General features: G+C 39.4%; 1 protein-coding gene across 2 annotated transcripts; it reads left to right on the forward strand.

Moving 5' to 3' along the window:
* Positions 1 to 666: 666 nt before the first annotated feature.
* LOC124836093 (ABC transporter C family member 5) lies at positions 667 to 15,068 on the forward strand. Of its 2 annotated transcripts, XM_047311162.2 has the most exons (12): positions 683 to 1,133; positions 1,341 to 3,583; positions 3,700 to 4,020; positions 4,099 to 4,185; positions 5,417 to 6,112; positions 6,209 to 6,373; positions 6,605 to 6,898; positions 7,010 to 7,224; positions 7,458 to 7,763; positions 14,027 to 14,090; positions 14,208 to 14,447; positions 14,580 to 15,068. In XM_047311162.2, the coding sequence occupies exons 7-12, from the start codon at positions 6,736 to 6,738 to the stop codon at positions 14,690 to 14,692; spliced, it is 1,101 nt and encodes a 366-aa protein (XP_047167118.2). In that variant the 5' UTR covers positions 683 to 1,133; positions 1,341 to 3,583; positions 3,700 to 4,020; positions 4,099 to 4,185; positions 5,417 to 6,112; positions 6,209 to 6,373; positions 6,605 to 6,735; the 3' UTR covers positions 14,693 to 15,068. The 2 variants fall into 2 exon arrangements, with proteins under 2 accessions (XP_087968043.1, XP_047167118.2); XM_088111917.1 differs by lacking the exons at positions 7,010 to 7,224; positions 7,458 to 7,763; positions 14,027 to 14,090; positions 14,208 to 14,447; positions 14,580 to 15,068 and having other exon boundaries at positions 667 to 1,133; positions 6,605 to 6,889.
* Positions 15,069 to 15,699: the final 631 nt, after the last annotated feature.

Consider the following 15,699-nt stretch of genomic DNA (forward strand, 5'->3'; position numbering starts at 1 on the left):
AATGACAACAATTATTTAATAACTTGAAGTAATGTGTGAAATTATTTAAATGCAGTGATGATGAGATGAAAACGACATTATATAATAAGGAAATACAAAAAAAATCACATGTGTACGTTCGCATTACAGTGACAAAGAAAGAAAACTTTACTTTTCTTAAAAACGAAACCACTGAATGAACATCACACACACACACTCCACTAAGACAAATAGGTGCCTAAAAATGGTATTTTTAAAACGAAGTGCTCCAATCTCAAGACCATTGCCTACTGTTTTTTATTCATTGCACTCTTTCAATAAACTACACAGAGGAGATAATTTTGTTTGGTCACAGACGGCGAATCTTTTTATCACATATTTAAAATATGTCTAATTTTGTTTTTTAATTACAAAAGGAAGAAAAAAACTTGTTAAAACCACTATAAATAGTAAATATTTAGTTATGAAAGATTTTAAATCAGTTAAAAATAAAAAATGTAATGAAAATGTAGTAAATGAGAGGTGAAAATATAAGTTTATGTTATAATTGATCATATTTAAGTAATTTGTAATATTGTTGAAATAATGATAGCGCAGAGAAGATTATTAAAATAGTAGTATATAAGTTGATAGGTATGTCTGGCATGGAGCTATAAATAAATAATATGGTAAATGAGCGAAGCAGGCCTGAGTCACTGTGAGAGTCACCCAGATCACATTAGGAACTGAGCTAAAATCTGTATAACAGGATTCCTATTAAAGCGAAAAAGGATTTCCATTTTCATTCAGCTTACACCAAATCTTCCATTTTCTTAAACCTAATATAGAAAACAAAAGTTGTTCATTCTCGCACGGCACTTTTATGATTGCCAGCATCATTCACACACAGAGACGGAAGCATAGTTAAAAGGGAAAATAACAGACTATTAAAGAGAGCAGAAGAGAGAGATTCACTTCTCTCTCTGTCTCTCTCTACCTAAGACATTGTTGTACTTATTTCGTAGCTGTTCTATCTTAATCGTTATCTTCACCGTCACTGTCGTTGTCAATCTCTGTATTGCCGCGGTCTTCTATTTATCTTCTCAATCAGGTGCGATATTCTTCAAAGATTGTAGCTTTTCGAAGATCACAAGCGATTTCTCAGACCAACCCAGGTTATTCTTTTTGTTGTTTTTGTCTTTCTCTTCGTCTATTGGATTCTCGATTCTCATTTTTGTTGTCCCTGTCTGAATTTGGAAGGTTTAAGAACTGAGAAGTGCTGCTGCCTGTTGTTTTTTGTGTTTTTGTGTGACATTCCTCTGTTTCTCTTCCGGTTCCGTGCTGACGAAATTCTCTTTGTTTGCGCTGTAATGTGTCTGCAGAATCTGCCACCAGATGGTGAAATGCCCTTTTTTCAATCACTCGCGTTTCGATGACATCATCACAACTTTAGAAACTTCTCAATTACCACCGACTTTCTCTTCTGAATCCACGTTTTGCTTCACACAGCAATGGCCGTCGATGAAATTGGAATCTCGTCTCCGACGTCGTTTTCTTATTATTCTTCTTCTTCGGGATCGTTTGAGAGTATTTGGAGTGCCATCCTTGGATTGCCTTGGGTGGAAGTGGTGGCAATCTGTGCCAACTTGACACTCTTTATTGTGTTTGTGTTCGTTCTTTTGGCGAGGAGGGTGGCTGTGTGTTTAGGGGTTGGAGTTAGATTTGGTAAGGACAATGGAACCGGCAATGCCAGCCGCGGCCGTGATAGTGTTGATTTAGAAACACGTGACGTTCGGATTGGAACGTGGTTCAAGTTGTCGGTGTTGTCTTGTTTCTATGTTTTGTTGGTGCATGTTTTGGTGTTGGGGTTTGATGGGTTTGCCTTGATCAGAGAAAGGGATGGGGATTTGGGTTTGGCTCTTCTTTCTGTGCCTCTAGTGCAGGGTTTAGCTTGGGTTGCTCTTTGCTTCTCGGCTTTGCAGTGCAAGTTCAAGGCGCGTGAGAGGTTTCCAAATTTGCTCAGAGTTTGGTGGTTTGTGTTATTTGTTGTTTGTTTGTGTGGTTTGTACGTTGATGGGAGAGGGGTTTGGATGGAAGGTTCCAAGCACCTGCGTTCTCATGTTGTGGCGAATTTTGCGGTCACTCCTGCTCTTGGCTTTTTGTGTATTGTTGCAATCAGGGGTGTTACTGGTGTAAAGATATGTAGGACTTCTGATGAGCAACAACCATTGCTTGTTGAGGAAGAACCCGGCTGTCTTAAGGTTACTCCCTATAATGATGCTGGACTTTTTAGCTTGGCCACTTTGTCTTGGTTGAATCCCCTTCTTTCCATTGGCGCAAAAAGGCCTCTTGAGCTTAAGGACATTCCCCTTGTTGCACCTAATGACCGATCTAAAACAAACTATAAGCTTGTGAATTCTAATTGGAGAAATTGAAGGCAGAAAGCTCATCATCCGGGCAGCCTTCGTTAGCATGGGCGCTTCTCAAGTCATTTTGGAAGGAGGCGGCTTGTAATGCCATATTTGCTGGTGTAACCACTCTAGTTTCGTACGTTGGTCCATACATGATAAGTTATTTTGTTGATTTCTTAGTTGGCAAAGAGGTTTTCCCACATGAGGGGTATGTTCTTGCAGGGATATTCTTTGCGGCTAAGCTTGTGGAGACCATGACTACCAGGCAGTGGTATCTAGGGGTGGACATCATGGGTATGCATGTGAGGTCGGCTCTAACTGCAATGGTATATCGAAAGGGGTTAAGGATATCAAGCTTGGCCAAGCAAAGTCACACAAGTGGGGAAATTGTTAACTACATGGCTATTGATGTTCAGAGGGTCGGGGACTACTCTTGGTATCTCCATGACATGTGGATGCTTCCTCTCCAGATTGTTCTTGCCCTGGCAATTTTGTATAAGAATGTTGGAATTGCCTCTGTTGCAACTCTGATTGCTACAATAATTTCCATTGTCGTCACTGTTCCCGTGGCCAGGATCCAAGAAGATTATCAAGACAGATTAATGGCTGCTAAGGATGAGAGGATGAGAAAAACATCTGAGTGCCTGAGGAATATGAGGATTCTCAAACTTCAAGCTTGGGAAGACAGATATAGAGTGAAACTGGAGGATATGCGTGGAGTAGAATTCAAATGGCTTCGGAAAGCCCTCTATTCTCAGGCTTTCATAACTTTTATATTCTGGAGCTCGCCGATTTTTGTTTCAGCAGTCACTTTCGGTACTTCCATATTGTTGGGTGGTCAGCTGACTGCTGGGGGTGTACTTTCTGCTCTGGCTACTTTCAGGATCCTGCAAGAACCTTTGAGGAATTTTCCAGACTTGGTGTCAACAATGGCTCAAACAAAAGTTTCTCTTGATCGGTTATCTGGCTTCCTTCTGGAGGAAGAATTGCAGGAAGATGCAACTATTGCCTTGCCACAAGGCATCACTAACATTGCTATAGAAATTAAGGACGGTGTCTTCTGTTGGGACCTTTCATCTTCCAGACCTACTCTATCAAGGATAAGAATGAAAGTTGAAAAAGGGATGCGCGTGGCTGTTTGTGGCATGGTTGGTTCTGGGAAATCAAGCTTTCTGTCTTGCATCCTCGGAGAAATTCCCAAGACTTCTGGGGAAGTATGTTGGTGCCCTTGAGCTTTTGATTCCCTCTTTATTATATTAATCTGTCTGTTGACATTTTAATCTTTGTAATTTTTCACACTTTTTACAAAATGCATTCATTTATTTTTCAGGTCAGAGTGTGTGGATCTTCTGCATATGTCTCCCAATCAGCATGGATACAATCAGGAACTATAGAAGAAAATATCCTCTTTGGAAGCCCAATGGACAAAGCAAAGTACAAGAGTGTTCTTCAAGCTTGTTCACTGAAAAAGGACCTAGAACTTTTCTCACACGGTGATCAGACAATTATAGGTGATAGAGGTATAAACCTGAGTGGTGGCCAGAAGCAGCGGGTTCAGCTTGCACGAGCACTCTACCAAGATGCTGATATTTATCTTCTTGATGATCCCTTCAGTGCAGTTGACGCTCACACTGGATCTGACTTGTTCAGGGTTAGTTTTCCTTAGCACGGAGTTGATAGTACTGTTTAAAATTGTGGATATGGCTTACCCTTTGACATGGTACCGCAGGATTATATATTGACAGCACTAGCAGATAAAACAGTCATTTATGTGACGCATCAAGTTGAATTTCTTCCGGCTGCTGATTTGATACTGGTATGGCTGTGTTGTACAATTTTTTCGAGCACATTCGGGCATCATGCAATAAGAGGCCAAGTTTATGATAATGCTTTATTTCACACTTAAATTTTGAATTGTGTATTCCCTGCATGATGCACGATTCAGGATTCAGTTTTTAAGATGCCCTCTGGTATGTCAAAGTGAGGTTTTCCTCTTGATGTCCTGTTTGCATTATAGTTCTCTCTTAATATTTACATGAAGTCAGTTTGTACACCTATTCGCTTCTTTATGGAAGGAATATTTTGCAAGTTACACGTTTTGGTGTTTTTAAACGAAAGGCAAGTCATAACTTGCTAACAAATTTCTTCTAAAAAATAACATGTATAGGGTAAAATCCATTGACACTAGGAATAACTAAATATCCTCCACTGATGCAATTAAATCCCGTGACCGAAGTTATTTTACTTAAAACAAATAACAATCTGACTCACACGACTTTCTTTTACTGCGTCCTTCAAAATTTGATGACCTTCTTTTCCTTTTCTGAAATATTGGACCCCTTTTCCCTTTCTGATAGATCAATGAAACCCTTTTGTGGGTGCTCTTGTTTGTTTGTTTTTTGTTTGTTATTTGAAGTACTCGATTCAAGTTTTCTACTGTGAGCCGATTGGTTTCCATGCCTGTCCAACTTATGTTATTATCTCTATCCTGTAACCAATCCCATGAGTTGTTACGTTCACGTTCCAAATCAATTTTACGATAGCAAAAACTTTGACATTTCAAGAAAGGATGGTTTCAGTACGACTACAATTAAGTGAAAGCTTAATATATATTATAATAAAATCCTTCATAACAAAGTGCACTTGACTCGTGTTTTCTACACACATCACATTTTGGTGTAATTTCTCTTATAGTATAATTATGGTAGTGCCCCATTGCATTGCAACTAGTACAATTAGCGCTTGGAAGCTTTTTTATAGGAAGAATCCTATTCAAATGTTTCATGTTATATGAAGTTTCTGTTTTTTCTTCTCTTAACAAGGTTTTAAGTACCGAAAAGAACTTACGTGATGATGTTAAGATGATTTTTTTCTAAATCTATTTTTTAGTGCTTGGAAGCTTTTTGTAGGAAGAATCCTACTCAAATGTTTCATGTTATATGAAGTTTCTGTTTTTTCTTCTCTTAACAAGGTTTTAAGTACCGAAAAGAACTTATGTGATGATGTTAAGATGATTTTTTTCTAATTTTTTTTTTCTATTCTTGAAGGTGCTTAAAGAAGGCTGCATCATACAGTCAGGAAAGTATGACGAACTTTTACAAGCAGGAACAGATTTTAATACTCTGGTTTCAGCCCACCATGAAGCCATTGAGGCTATGGATATCCCTACTCACTCCTCTGAAGATTCAGATGAAAATTTATCTCTAGAGGCATCTGTTATGACCAGTAAGAAATCCATATGTTCTGCAAATGATATAGACAGTTTGGCCAAGGAAGTGCAAGAAGGAGCATCTACTTCAGATCAAAAAGCAATTAAGGAGAAGAAGAAAGCAAAACGATCGAGAAAGAAACAGCTTGTTCAAGAAGAAGAGAGGATTAGAGGCAGAGTCAGCATGAAGGTCTACTTGTCATACATGGCAGCCGCATATAAAGGCTTGTTAATTCCTCTCATAATCATTGCACAAGCATTGTTTCAGTTCCTTCAGATTGCTAGCAATTGGTGGATGGCTTGGGCTAACCCTCAAACAGAAGGAGACCTGCCCAAAGTAACTCCCTCAGTTCTTCTTCTTGTATACATGGCCCTTGCTTTTGGCAGCTCATGGTTTATATTTGTAAGGGCTGTTCTGGTGGCTACATTTGGCCTTGCAGCTGCACAGAAGCTATTTTTAAAAATGCTTAGAAGTGTTTTCCATGCACCAATGTCTTTCTTTGACTCTACACCAGCTGGAAGGATCTTGAATAGGGTAAGTTCTCTTTTGTCCTCATCTTCTATTATTTTTTTATCGTATCTCTATCTGTATGGTGTAGATAATTATAATGCGTCACCTTTATCCCACCAGGTATCGATTGATCAAAGTGTTGTGGATCTTGACATTCCTTTTAGACTTGGCGGGTTTGCTTCAACAACAATTCAACTTATTGGTATTGTTGGGGTAATGACAGAAGTTACATGGCAAGTTTTACTGTTAGTTGTCCCAATGGCTGTTGCTTGTTTGTGGATGCAGGTAATTAGAATTTGTCCAGCTTAAAATCTTTCTAACTGCTCTTCCAGAATATTTGCATAAAAGAAAAAAAAACTGCTTTCTTTGGAGAAAAGTAAGAACTTTATTCCAAGTAAAAGAGAGGGTACATGGTCAAAAAGTTCTTGTAATCTTCCAATCTCATTGCATTATTTAAATGTTTGTATATAACCCTATGTTTTAATTTAGTCTAGCCAACAACCAATTCCATTGCAGAAATACTATATGGCATCCTCCAGGGAACTGGTTCGTATTGTTAGCATCCAGAAGTCTCCAATTATACATCTTTTTGGTGAGTCAATTGCTGGAGCATCCACCATCAGAGGTTTTGGACAAGAAAAAGGTTCATGAAGCGGAACCTCTATCTTCTTGATTGTTTTGCACGACCATTCTTTTGTAGTCTTTCTGCAATTGAGTGGCTCTGCCTGCGGATGGAGTTACTGTCAACCTTTGTATTTTCTTTCTGCATGGTATTGCTTGTGAGTTTTCCTCGAGGAAGTATAGACCCCAGTAAGTGCTCTTAGAAAATAGATTTACTTTCACAAGTGCTGGTTATACAGGATGCTGACTGCGATAATGGAATATTATTCTGTTCTCATTGCTGTTACCTTTTCTCTATAGGCATGGCTGGACTTGCTGTGACATATGGCCTAAATTTAAATGCACGCTTATCACGGTGGATACTCAGCTTTTGCAAACTTGAAAATAAAATTATATCCATTGAAAGAATATATCAGTACAGCCAAATTCCTAGTGAAGCACCCACTATAATTGAAGATTCTCGCCCTCCATCCTCATGGCCAGAAAATGGGACAATCGAAATAATTGATTTGAAGGTTCCAAGCTCAGCTTCACATTTATGCTTTTTGTTTTCTTTTTTTTCTAGTCAAATATTTATGGTTTATTTCTTGATGAGTAGTATGATGTCTCTTTATGTACAGTATCTAATCCTAGTTGTTAGCCACGTTACATTGATATCTTTATTATGATTTTTTTGCTGCAACTGGCTTTGTCCCATCACGAGTACTGGATCTCCACTTCTCTTATCCTTACACTGTCTCTTTTGAAGGTCCGTTACAAGGAGAACCTTCCTTTGGTGCTTCATGGAGTAACATGCACATTTCCTGGTGGAAAGAAGATTGGAATAGTTGGACGAACTGGCAGTGGAAAATCTACTTTAATTCAGGCACTATTTCGATTGATTGAACCAACAAGTGGAAGTATCCTTATTGACAACATAAATATTTCAGAGATTGGCCTTCATGATCTTCGCAGCCATCTCAGTATCATCCCACAAGATCCAACTTTATTTGAAGGGACTATCAGAGGCAATCTTGATCCTCTTGAGGAGCACTCAGATAAAGAGATTTGGGAGGTTGGTTTTATTTCATAACTCCACGCTTTTTTTGCACAGCTTGTACTATCTGTTCAGAAAGCTGCTTATAAAGTTTACTTGTGTTCAGTTGTGGATATCTATGTATAGTAACAGTCAAATTATTATAAGAGAAATGGAAATATTCTTAATAAGGCAGGACTAAGGATTAACACGGAGTTCAGGATATACAAGCAAAGAGATCAAACAGAAAATAGATATTGATAAAGTGGAAAATGAGAACATGAAGTAATAATATAAAGAAAAACTCTTCAATATTTGGTTTAGAAGTAATCTATGCAGTAAACTTCTTTAAACTCCCCCACCAAAAACAAAACAAGCAGAGCCTCCACTATCGTTCACTATGTCATACCTAACAAACTTCCTCCACATATGTACCTTCCGTGGATAAGGAAGAAAACTCACAACATATGCCAAAAGTAACCCTCTATTTGAGCTAAATGTGGTATCAAAAGTAACTTGGGACTAATCAAACTTGGGTACTTGATTACTTGTCCTTGACTGACAAGTAATTTCAGTGCCTAATTTGGAAGATCTTTTGTTTAGCTTTATTAATATCACACTCCAAATCAAATAAACCACTTTATACCTTTATTCCTAAGCAAAAGTTATGGCATAAGAAAATAGACTAATAATTCTTGAGTTTTTTAAAATTATGGCAGTTTGAATAGCACTTTGTGCGTTATGTGACTGATACGAATGAAGGAGCAGGAGTGCAAGGGCAGAGTAGGAAAATCCACTAGGTTTATGAGAAGAAGAAGTGGGAACCCATCACTTGGGGGCCCACATGCACACGTCCTTGATTATTAAATATCAAAATGGCTGATGTGGCAGGTCTGAAATCATGGTGGTATCTTTTAGTTAGAGGAGAGAGGGAATAAAGAGAGTGAGGGGAGAATTACGTGGGGGAAAAAAGGAGGAGAACCTGCAAACTTTCCGAGGGCAGAAAGACTTACATTCTCTCTGATTTCGGTTCTTTATTCTGAATTGTATGAACTCAGAATTACTGAATATAGATAATAGTATTTTTTTCCCCTTGTTTCTTGTGTTTCTATACGTATCAGATCACTCGCTTCTGGGAGTGTATGGTACTAACTCATCGAGCAATGGAGCAATGCAAAGACGGACTTGAGCAACAACAGGTGGAGTTGAAAAATCAAAAGGTCATGAAGGGGGCAACCTCACAAGCATCGTTCACACAAAAGGGAGGCCATGTCCAATGCCACTGATGGTGAGCTTGAGAGTGAAGACGATGCTAGCCACACGACACAAACTAGTAGCCGTGAATCCTCACACGATTTTGGAGGGCGAAAACTTCAGATTCCAATATTTCGAGGAGATAATGCTTATGGCTGGATAGTACGGGAATTAGACACTGTAGTGATAGCATTGGAAGATAAGGCTTTAAGTTGGTATCAATGGTGGACGTGGCGTTGATTCAACACTTTCAACCAGGGTTGGTACAAAATCCTTATGGCCCGTTGTTGAGCCTGCAGCAGACCAACTCTGTTGAAATACAGGGAGCAGTCTGAATGCAACTGAAGAAAGAAGAGAGAATAATGCTGAAGGGAATCTTCCTCAACGACTTGAAGGAAAAGATTCAGGCATAATTGAAATTATATATGATGGGGTCTCTTGAGGAGCTCATGGATAGGACCCTTGTTGCTTGAACAGAAGAATATTGCTCTGCGCAAATCGGAACTCGTGAATTTCAAAAAGACATCGCTGGAGAAGGCAATGGGAAGACATATTCATGGGTTCATTAGGTGGGAGAGAGGAGGAAATAGGGAAGGAATGAATAGTAAGTTGCATGATGCGGATCATGGGGAGAAGAAATTTGTTACTGGGGAAAACTTTCTCAAGCAGAATTGAGAGAAAGAAGTTGAAAGGGGTTTTGTTTTAAGTGTGGCAAAACCTAGGGTCGTGATCATATATGCAATTTGAAACACTTTCAATTTGTATTAATTGAAGGATCCCAAGGTGAAGAATTGGAAGTTAGTGACGATGATGAGGATTAGGGAGAACCTATAGCCAACAAAGTATTGCAGATTTCTTTGAAAAGCAAAGAAGGATTGACATCCAATCGAACCTTCAAGGTGGTGGGAATGATTATGGGCAAGGAGGTGCTAATATTGGTGGATTGTGGTGCTTTGGCTAATTTCATTTCCGAGGAATTAGTTCAGCAGCTCAACTTAAAAGTGAATGACACAAAGGTCTATGAGTTGGAGGTAGGAACGGGTGCCAAGGTGAGGAATCTGGGCATATGCAAGCACTTGGAAGTTGCAGTGGAAGGCATTCCTATTGTGCAGAATTTTTTTTAATATGGAGTTAGGAGGGACAAATTTGGTGTTAGGAATGGATTGGTTGGCTAGTCTAGGGAATGTCAAAGCAAATTTTAAAAACTTAATTCTTACTTGGCGAGATAAAGGTGAGTATACAAATCTCAAGCATCCTGGAAGGCGATGGTGAAGGCTCTTACTAATGAGGGAGAAGGATATGTGCTGTCTTGTCCAACCAATATTGTTACGTACCAGTAAACTAGCCAAATACCACCTCTCACACTCTCACAACACGTAATAGAACAATAAACAAATGATAATGGACGAATGAATCTCTTTTATTGATGGTAATATTTGGATAAAAAAAGTAAACAATAATTGAGAGAATATCCTCCTTCAATTACTTGGGAGCATAACCTCCCTCACAGGATGCATAGTCGCCTGTCAACCATACTCAATAATCAAAAGCATACCTTTAACCCTAGACTTCCCCTTTATTTATACTAATTATTTCCTAAATAAAATATTTCCCTAGAATAAAATATTTTCCTAGAATAAAATATGAATATTGTTCTAAATAAAATATTTCCCTAAGATATATTCTTATTTACTATAATTATTTCTAAATATTCCCCGCCTATCCTAATTGTTGTCCCAGTTAGGATAGTCACTCTTCAACCGATCGGGTCCAACTATCGTTCGACTTTGCTTCCCCCTGCACCCTACCATTCGGCTCCAGCTCTTCACCGCCTTCCACCGTTCGGCCTGACCTTTCCATGCCTTCTACCGTTCGACTTGACCTCTCCCCGCCTTCCACCGTTCGACTTGCTTCCCCTTGCCTCCTACCGTTCGGCGCCCCCTGCCTCCTACCGTTCGGCTCCAGCTCTTCACCACCTTCCACCATTCGGCTATACCACTCCATGCCTTCCACCATTCGGCCTTTATGGTCAATACCGTTCGGCCTCACTTCCCTCCTACCTTCCTTCTCCTTCTCATATACTTTCCAAACCTTATTATTACCCCCTACCTTATACCGTAACAAATATGATGATACATACAAGGGACAGAGGCCCATCAACCTAGCCTTGGTAGATGTTTTGGCAGCTTATGAAGATCTGTTCAGAGACCCTACTGAATTGCCTCCAAAGAGGGATTGTGACCATGCCATCCATCTTAAGGGCAACACTACTATTCCAAATATCAGGCCGTATAGGTACCCTTATTATCAAAAGATTGAGATTGAAAAGTTTGTGCAAGAAATGTTGGTGGCAAGAATCATACGACCCAACACTAGCCCTTATAGTAGTCCAATTATTTTAGTGAAGAAGAAAGATGGAGGATGGCGGTTTTGTGTCGACTATAAGACCTTAAACAAGCTCACCCTACCAGACAGGTACCCCCTACCAGAAAGGTATCCCATACCCATCGTAGATGAATTGGGAGGAGCTCTGATCTTTACTAAGCTGGATCTAAAATCGGGGTATCACCAAGTATGAATGTGGGAAGAAGATATAGCCAAAACTGCTATCTGGACGCATGAGGGTCACTATAAGTTCTTAGTAATGCCATTCGGGCTTACTAATGCACCCTCTACATTCGAAGCTCTCATGAACAGGTACTTCACCCCTATTTGAGAAAGTTTGCCTTAGTCTTTTTCTAAGACATCCTTATTTTTAGCAAGAGTGTAGATTGTCATCATGAGCATGTGTGACAGGTGCTGGATGCTCTAAGGCAACATAGTCTGGTGGTGAACAAAAAGAAATTCTCTTTTGGAAGGAGGAGTATTGAGTATTTAGCCTATATTGAGTCGGGCCAAGGAGTAGCTGCTGATCCTAACGAGATAAAGGCTATGGTAGATTGGCTAATTCCTAAAGATGTGAGAGGATTGAGAGGTTTCCTCTGCCTCACAAGATATTACAGAAAGTTCGAGGGGTATGGGAAGATGGCCCTTGACTCAACAGCTGAAGAAAGACAGCTTTTAGTGGGATGCACCAGCTCAAAAAAGCTTTTGAGCAGCTGAAAACAACAATGACACAGGTGCCTGTGCTTGCTGTGCCAGATTTTACAATGGTTTTTGTGATAGAAACCGATGCTTCAGGTCACGACCTTGGTGCAGTTTTAATACTCTCTGACAGGAACTTGAACAAGTCGGTTTATGAAAAAAAATTGATGGCAGTGGTCATGGCTGTATAGAAATGGAGGCATTACCTACTGGGAAGGCATTTCATAATCCATACTGATCAGAGAAGTTTGAAGTTCTTAAGGGATCCAAGTCTAACGGGTGAGGAAGAAAATAAGTGGATCTCCAAGTTGCTTGGGTATGACTTCGACATTAAATACAAACCAGGAAAGGAAAATAGAGCAGATATGCCCTTAGAAGAATACAATATGCAGCCATCCACACAGTCAAATTCTTGGAGTGGGAAGATCTTGAGGCAGAAATTGAGCAGGATGAAAGGTTGAAGCAAATAATCCAAGACCTAGCAGTGAAGAATGGAGAGCATTCAGGGTATAACATAAACCAGGGCAGGTTGTACTATCAAGGTCGGCTTGTTATTCCAAAGGGGTCCCTTAAAATCAATTCAATCCTGAGGGAATTTCATGATTCAGCTGTAAGAGGGCATTTGGGTTTCTTTAGAACTTATAAAAGGATCTCAAGAGTATGTGAAGAAATGTGAAGTATGTCAAAGAAACAAGTATCAAACCCTCAGCCCTGCAGGGCTGCTGCAACTCCTACCCGTTCCAAAACAGATTTGGGCAGATATCTCCATGGATTTTATTGGAGGGTTACCAAAATCCGGTGGCAAGGATACTATCTTGGTCATAGTAGATTGTTTCAGTAAATATGCCCACTTCCTTGCCCTGACACACTCTTACACATCCAAGGAAGTTGCTGAGCTGTTCTTGAAGGAAGTGGTAAAGCTTCAGGGGTTTCCTGAGTCGATTGTGTTAGAGAGGGACAAGGTCTTCATGAGGTCTTTCTGGATTGAGTTATTCAAGCTAGCAGGAACCAAATTAAAGTTCAGTTCTGTCTATCATCAACAAACAGACGGGCAAACTGAAGTGGTGAATCGCTGTCTTGAAACGTGTCTGAGGTGCATGGCAGGAGTGAGACCCAAACAGTGGCTTAAATGGCTCAGTTGGACTGAATTTTGGTACCAATACAACCTATCATGAGTCCACTAAACTGACACCATTCAAGGTTTTATACGGAAGGACCCTCCTCCAGTAGTTCGAGGTGATGTAACAGCAACCCCTATGGAAGAGGTGGCTGTAATGTTGCAGGAGATGAATGAAAAGAATTTTAACGGAGTTCACCCTATCTTTCATGTGGCATTATTGAAACCAAGGTTGGCTGATGACATTGTTGTCCAGCAACTATCCCCTTTTGTGACTGAAGACTTGGAGCTCGAAGTCCAACCAGAAGAAGTCTTAGCAGTCAGAGGAGAAACAGAACAGACTATGGAAGTGTTAGTGAAGTGGAAGAGTCTTCCAGCTTGTGAAAATTCGTGGGAACCTCTGCACAAGATGATGGAATCGTTTCCTGAACTTCACCTTGAGGACAAGGTGAATTTTCGAGGGGTAGGTATTGATACAAATGAAGGGGGAGGAGTGCAAGGGCAGAGTAAAAAAATCACCAGGTTTATGAGAGGAAGAAGTGGAAACCCATCACTTGGGGGCCACATGCACACGTCCTTGATTCTGAAATAACAGAATGACTGATATGGAAGGTGTGAAATCATGGGGGTATCTTTTCATTAGAGGAGAGAGGGAATAAAGGGTGTGAGGGGACCTGGGAACTTTCGGAGGGTAGATAGACTTACATTCTTTCTGATTTTGGTTCTGTATTCTGAATTGTATGAATTCAGAATTACTGAATATAGAAAATAGTATTTTTTCCCCTTGTTTCTTGTGTTTCTATACGACGATACTTAACAGTGACCATTGGGTTTTAATTTTTTTCAGGCACTTGACAAGTCTCAGCTTGGAGAGGTCATCCGTGACAAAGGACAACAGCTTGATACACCAGGTAGGTGGCCAAAAGACAAATGAAAAGCTACAGTATCCTTCCTTCCTCACCCCTTAAAAAGAAAAAATAGTGTTTAGTCACAAGTAGCAAACATAACAAATACTTTGAAATCTGCAGTTCTAGAAAATGGAGATAATTGGAGTGTAGGACAGCGACAACTTGTTGCTCTGGGCCGAGCACTGCTGCAGCAGTCAAGAATACTAGTACTGGATGAAGCAACGGCATCAGTTGATACCGCCACAGATAATCTTATTCAGAAGATCATCCGAAGTGAATTCAAGGCCTGCACTGTCTGCACCATTGCACATCGTATACCTACTGTCATCGACAGTGATCAAGTTCTTGTGCTAAGTGATGGTGCGTATAAAAGCATAATGTCTTGTTCTTCTGCATGACCTGTATCCTTTTTCTTCTTCTCTATTTATATAAAAACTGCATTATGGATTTTTAGTATGTGCTTCTGAAGTTAACCTTTGGATACTTTTGCAGGTCGAGTTGCAGAGTTTGACACGCCTACAAAACTATTAGAGGACAAGTCTTCCATGTTTCTGAAGTTGGTGACTGAGTATTCATCACGTTCGAGTGGTATACCAGAATTTTAGATCAAATGGAATGTCGGTGTCTTTAGTTCAGAAGTTGAAGCAGGAAGTGATGCCACCTTACATGCCACTGTTGCATTCCGGGCATGCATAGCCACGAGATGGAAACAAACAAATAAAAGGAGAGGTTTGTGCCTCATCAATCAAGCACCCCACTGGCAGAAATTTGTTTGATTCTTCCCCTTAGAATTGAGAAATTCAGGCATGGTTAGCATGCTTTGTAACAAACAATAAGAGTATCTGTGCTTACAGGAAAGCAACGAAGTAGTTTGTAGAATGAGGCACTAGGATCTTGCACTGTTAGAGAGAACTGTAGAGTTTAATCTAGTTTTCTGTATTCCACAATTTTCTCTTAGTCAAGTTTAGAATTAAGCTCGTATCCATCTCCTCCCTAAATGTTATAGTAGTTATCTTTTCTAAAATGTTTCTTAATTTTCTTGGTTTTCTTAATTTTTGTTACTAATACAGTAGTTTCATATACTTTTTCGTGCACCCCCTCAAATTTTCAACATGCCCATTTTATCTTCCATGAAAGTAACTTTTCGGGTTACATGTTTCAAACAAAAACTTTTTGAAACAAAATTTTAATTTTTAGAATAATTTTTTCAAAACAGAATTTTCGGAATGTATTCTAGAATAAGTTTTTTAGAATGAGATTTTTCAGGGTATTTTTACATTAGATATGTTTTGGAAAAAACTTCTTTTCGGAATTTTTTTTTCATATTTTTTATTTTCTTCCTTTACGGCTGACTTTTCCTGTAATTGTGGGGATGAACTTAGGAACAGTGAAATGGAGGAAGCAATAGCCCTGTTTAGGTCTCCTATGTTCTAGATTTGGACCAATTTCCCTATGATTCAATCGTGACCCAATTAGCCATAACTAATATATTTTTTTTTGTATAAGAAATAACTTCCATAAATTTTTTTAATTATCACTCTGCATGATTAAAAAGCTAATCATTCGAGTTTATACTAGTAGTATTTATAACACGGGTCTCTCTCTAGCCTGG

The sequence above is a fragment of the Vigna umbellata genome, chromosome 4 (genome assembly GCF_029865625.1).
Source record: "Vigna umbellata cultivar VRB3 chromosome 4, Vumbellata_1.0, whole genome shotgun sequence".
NCBI lineage: Eukaryota > Viridiplantae > Streptophyta > Magnoliopsida > Fabales > Fabaceae > Vigna > Vigna umbellata.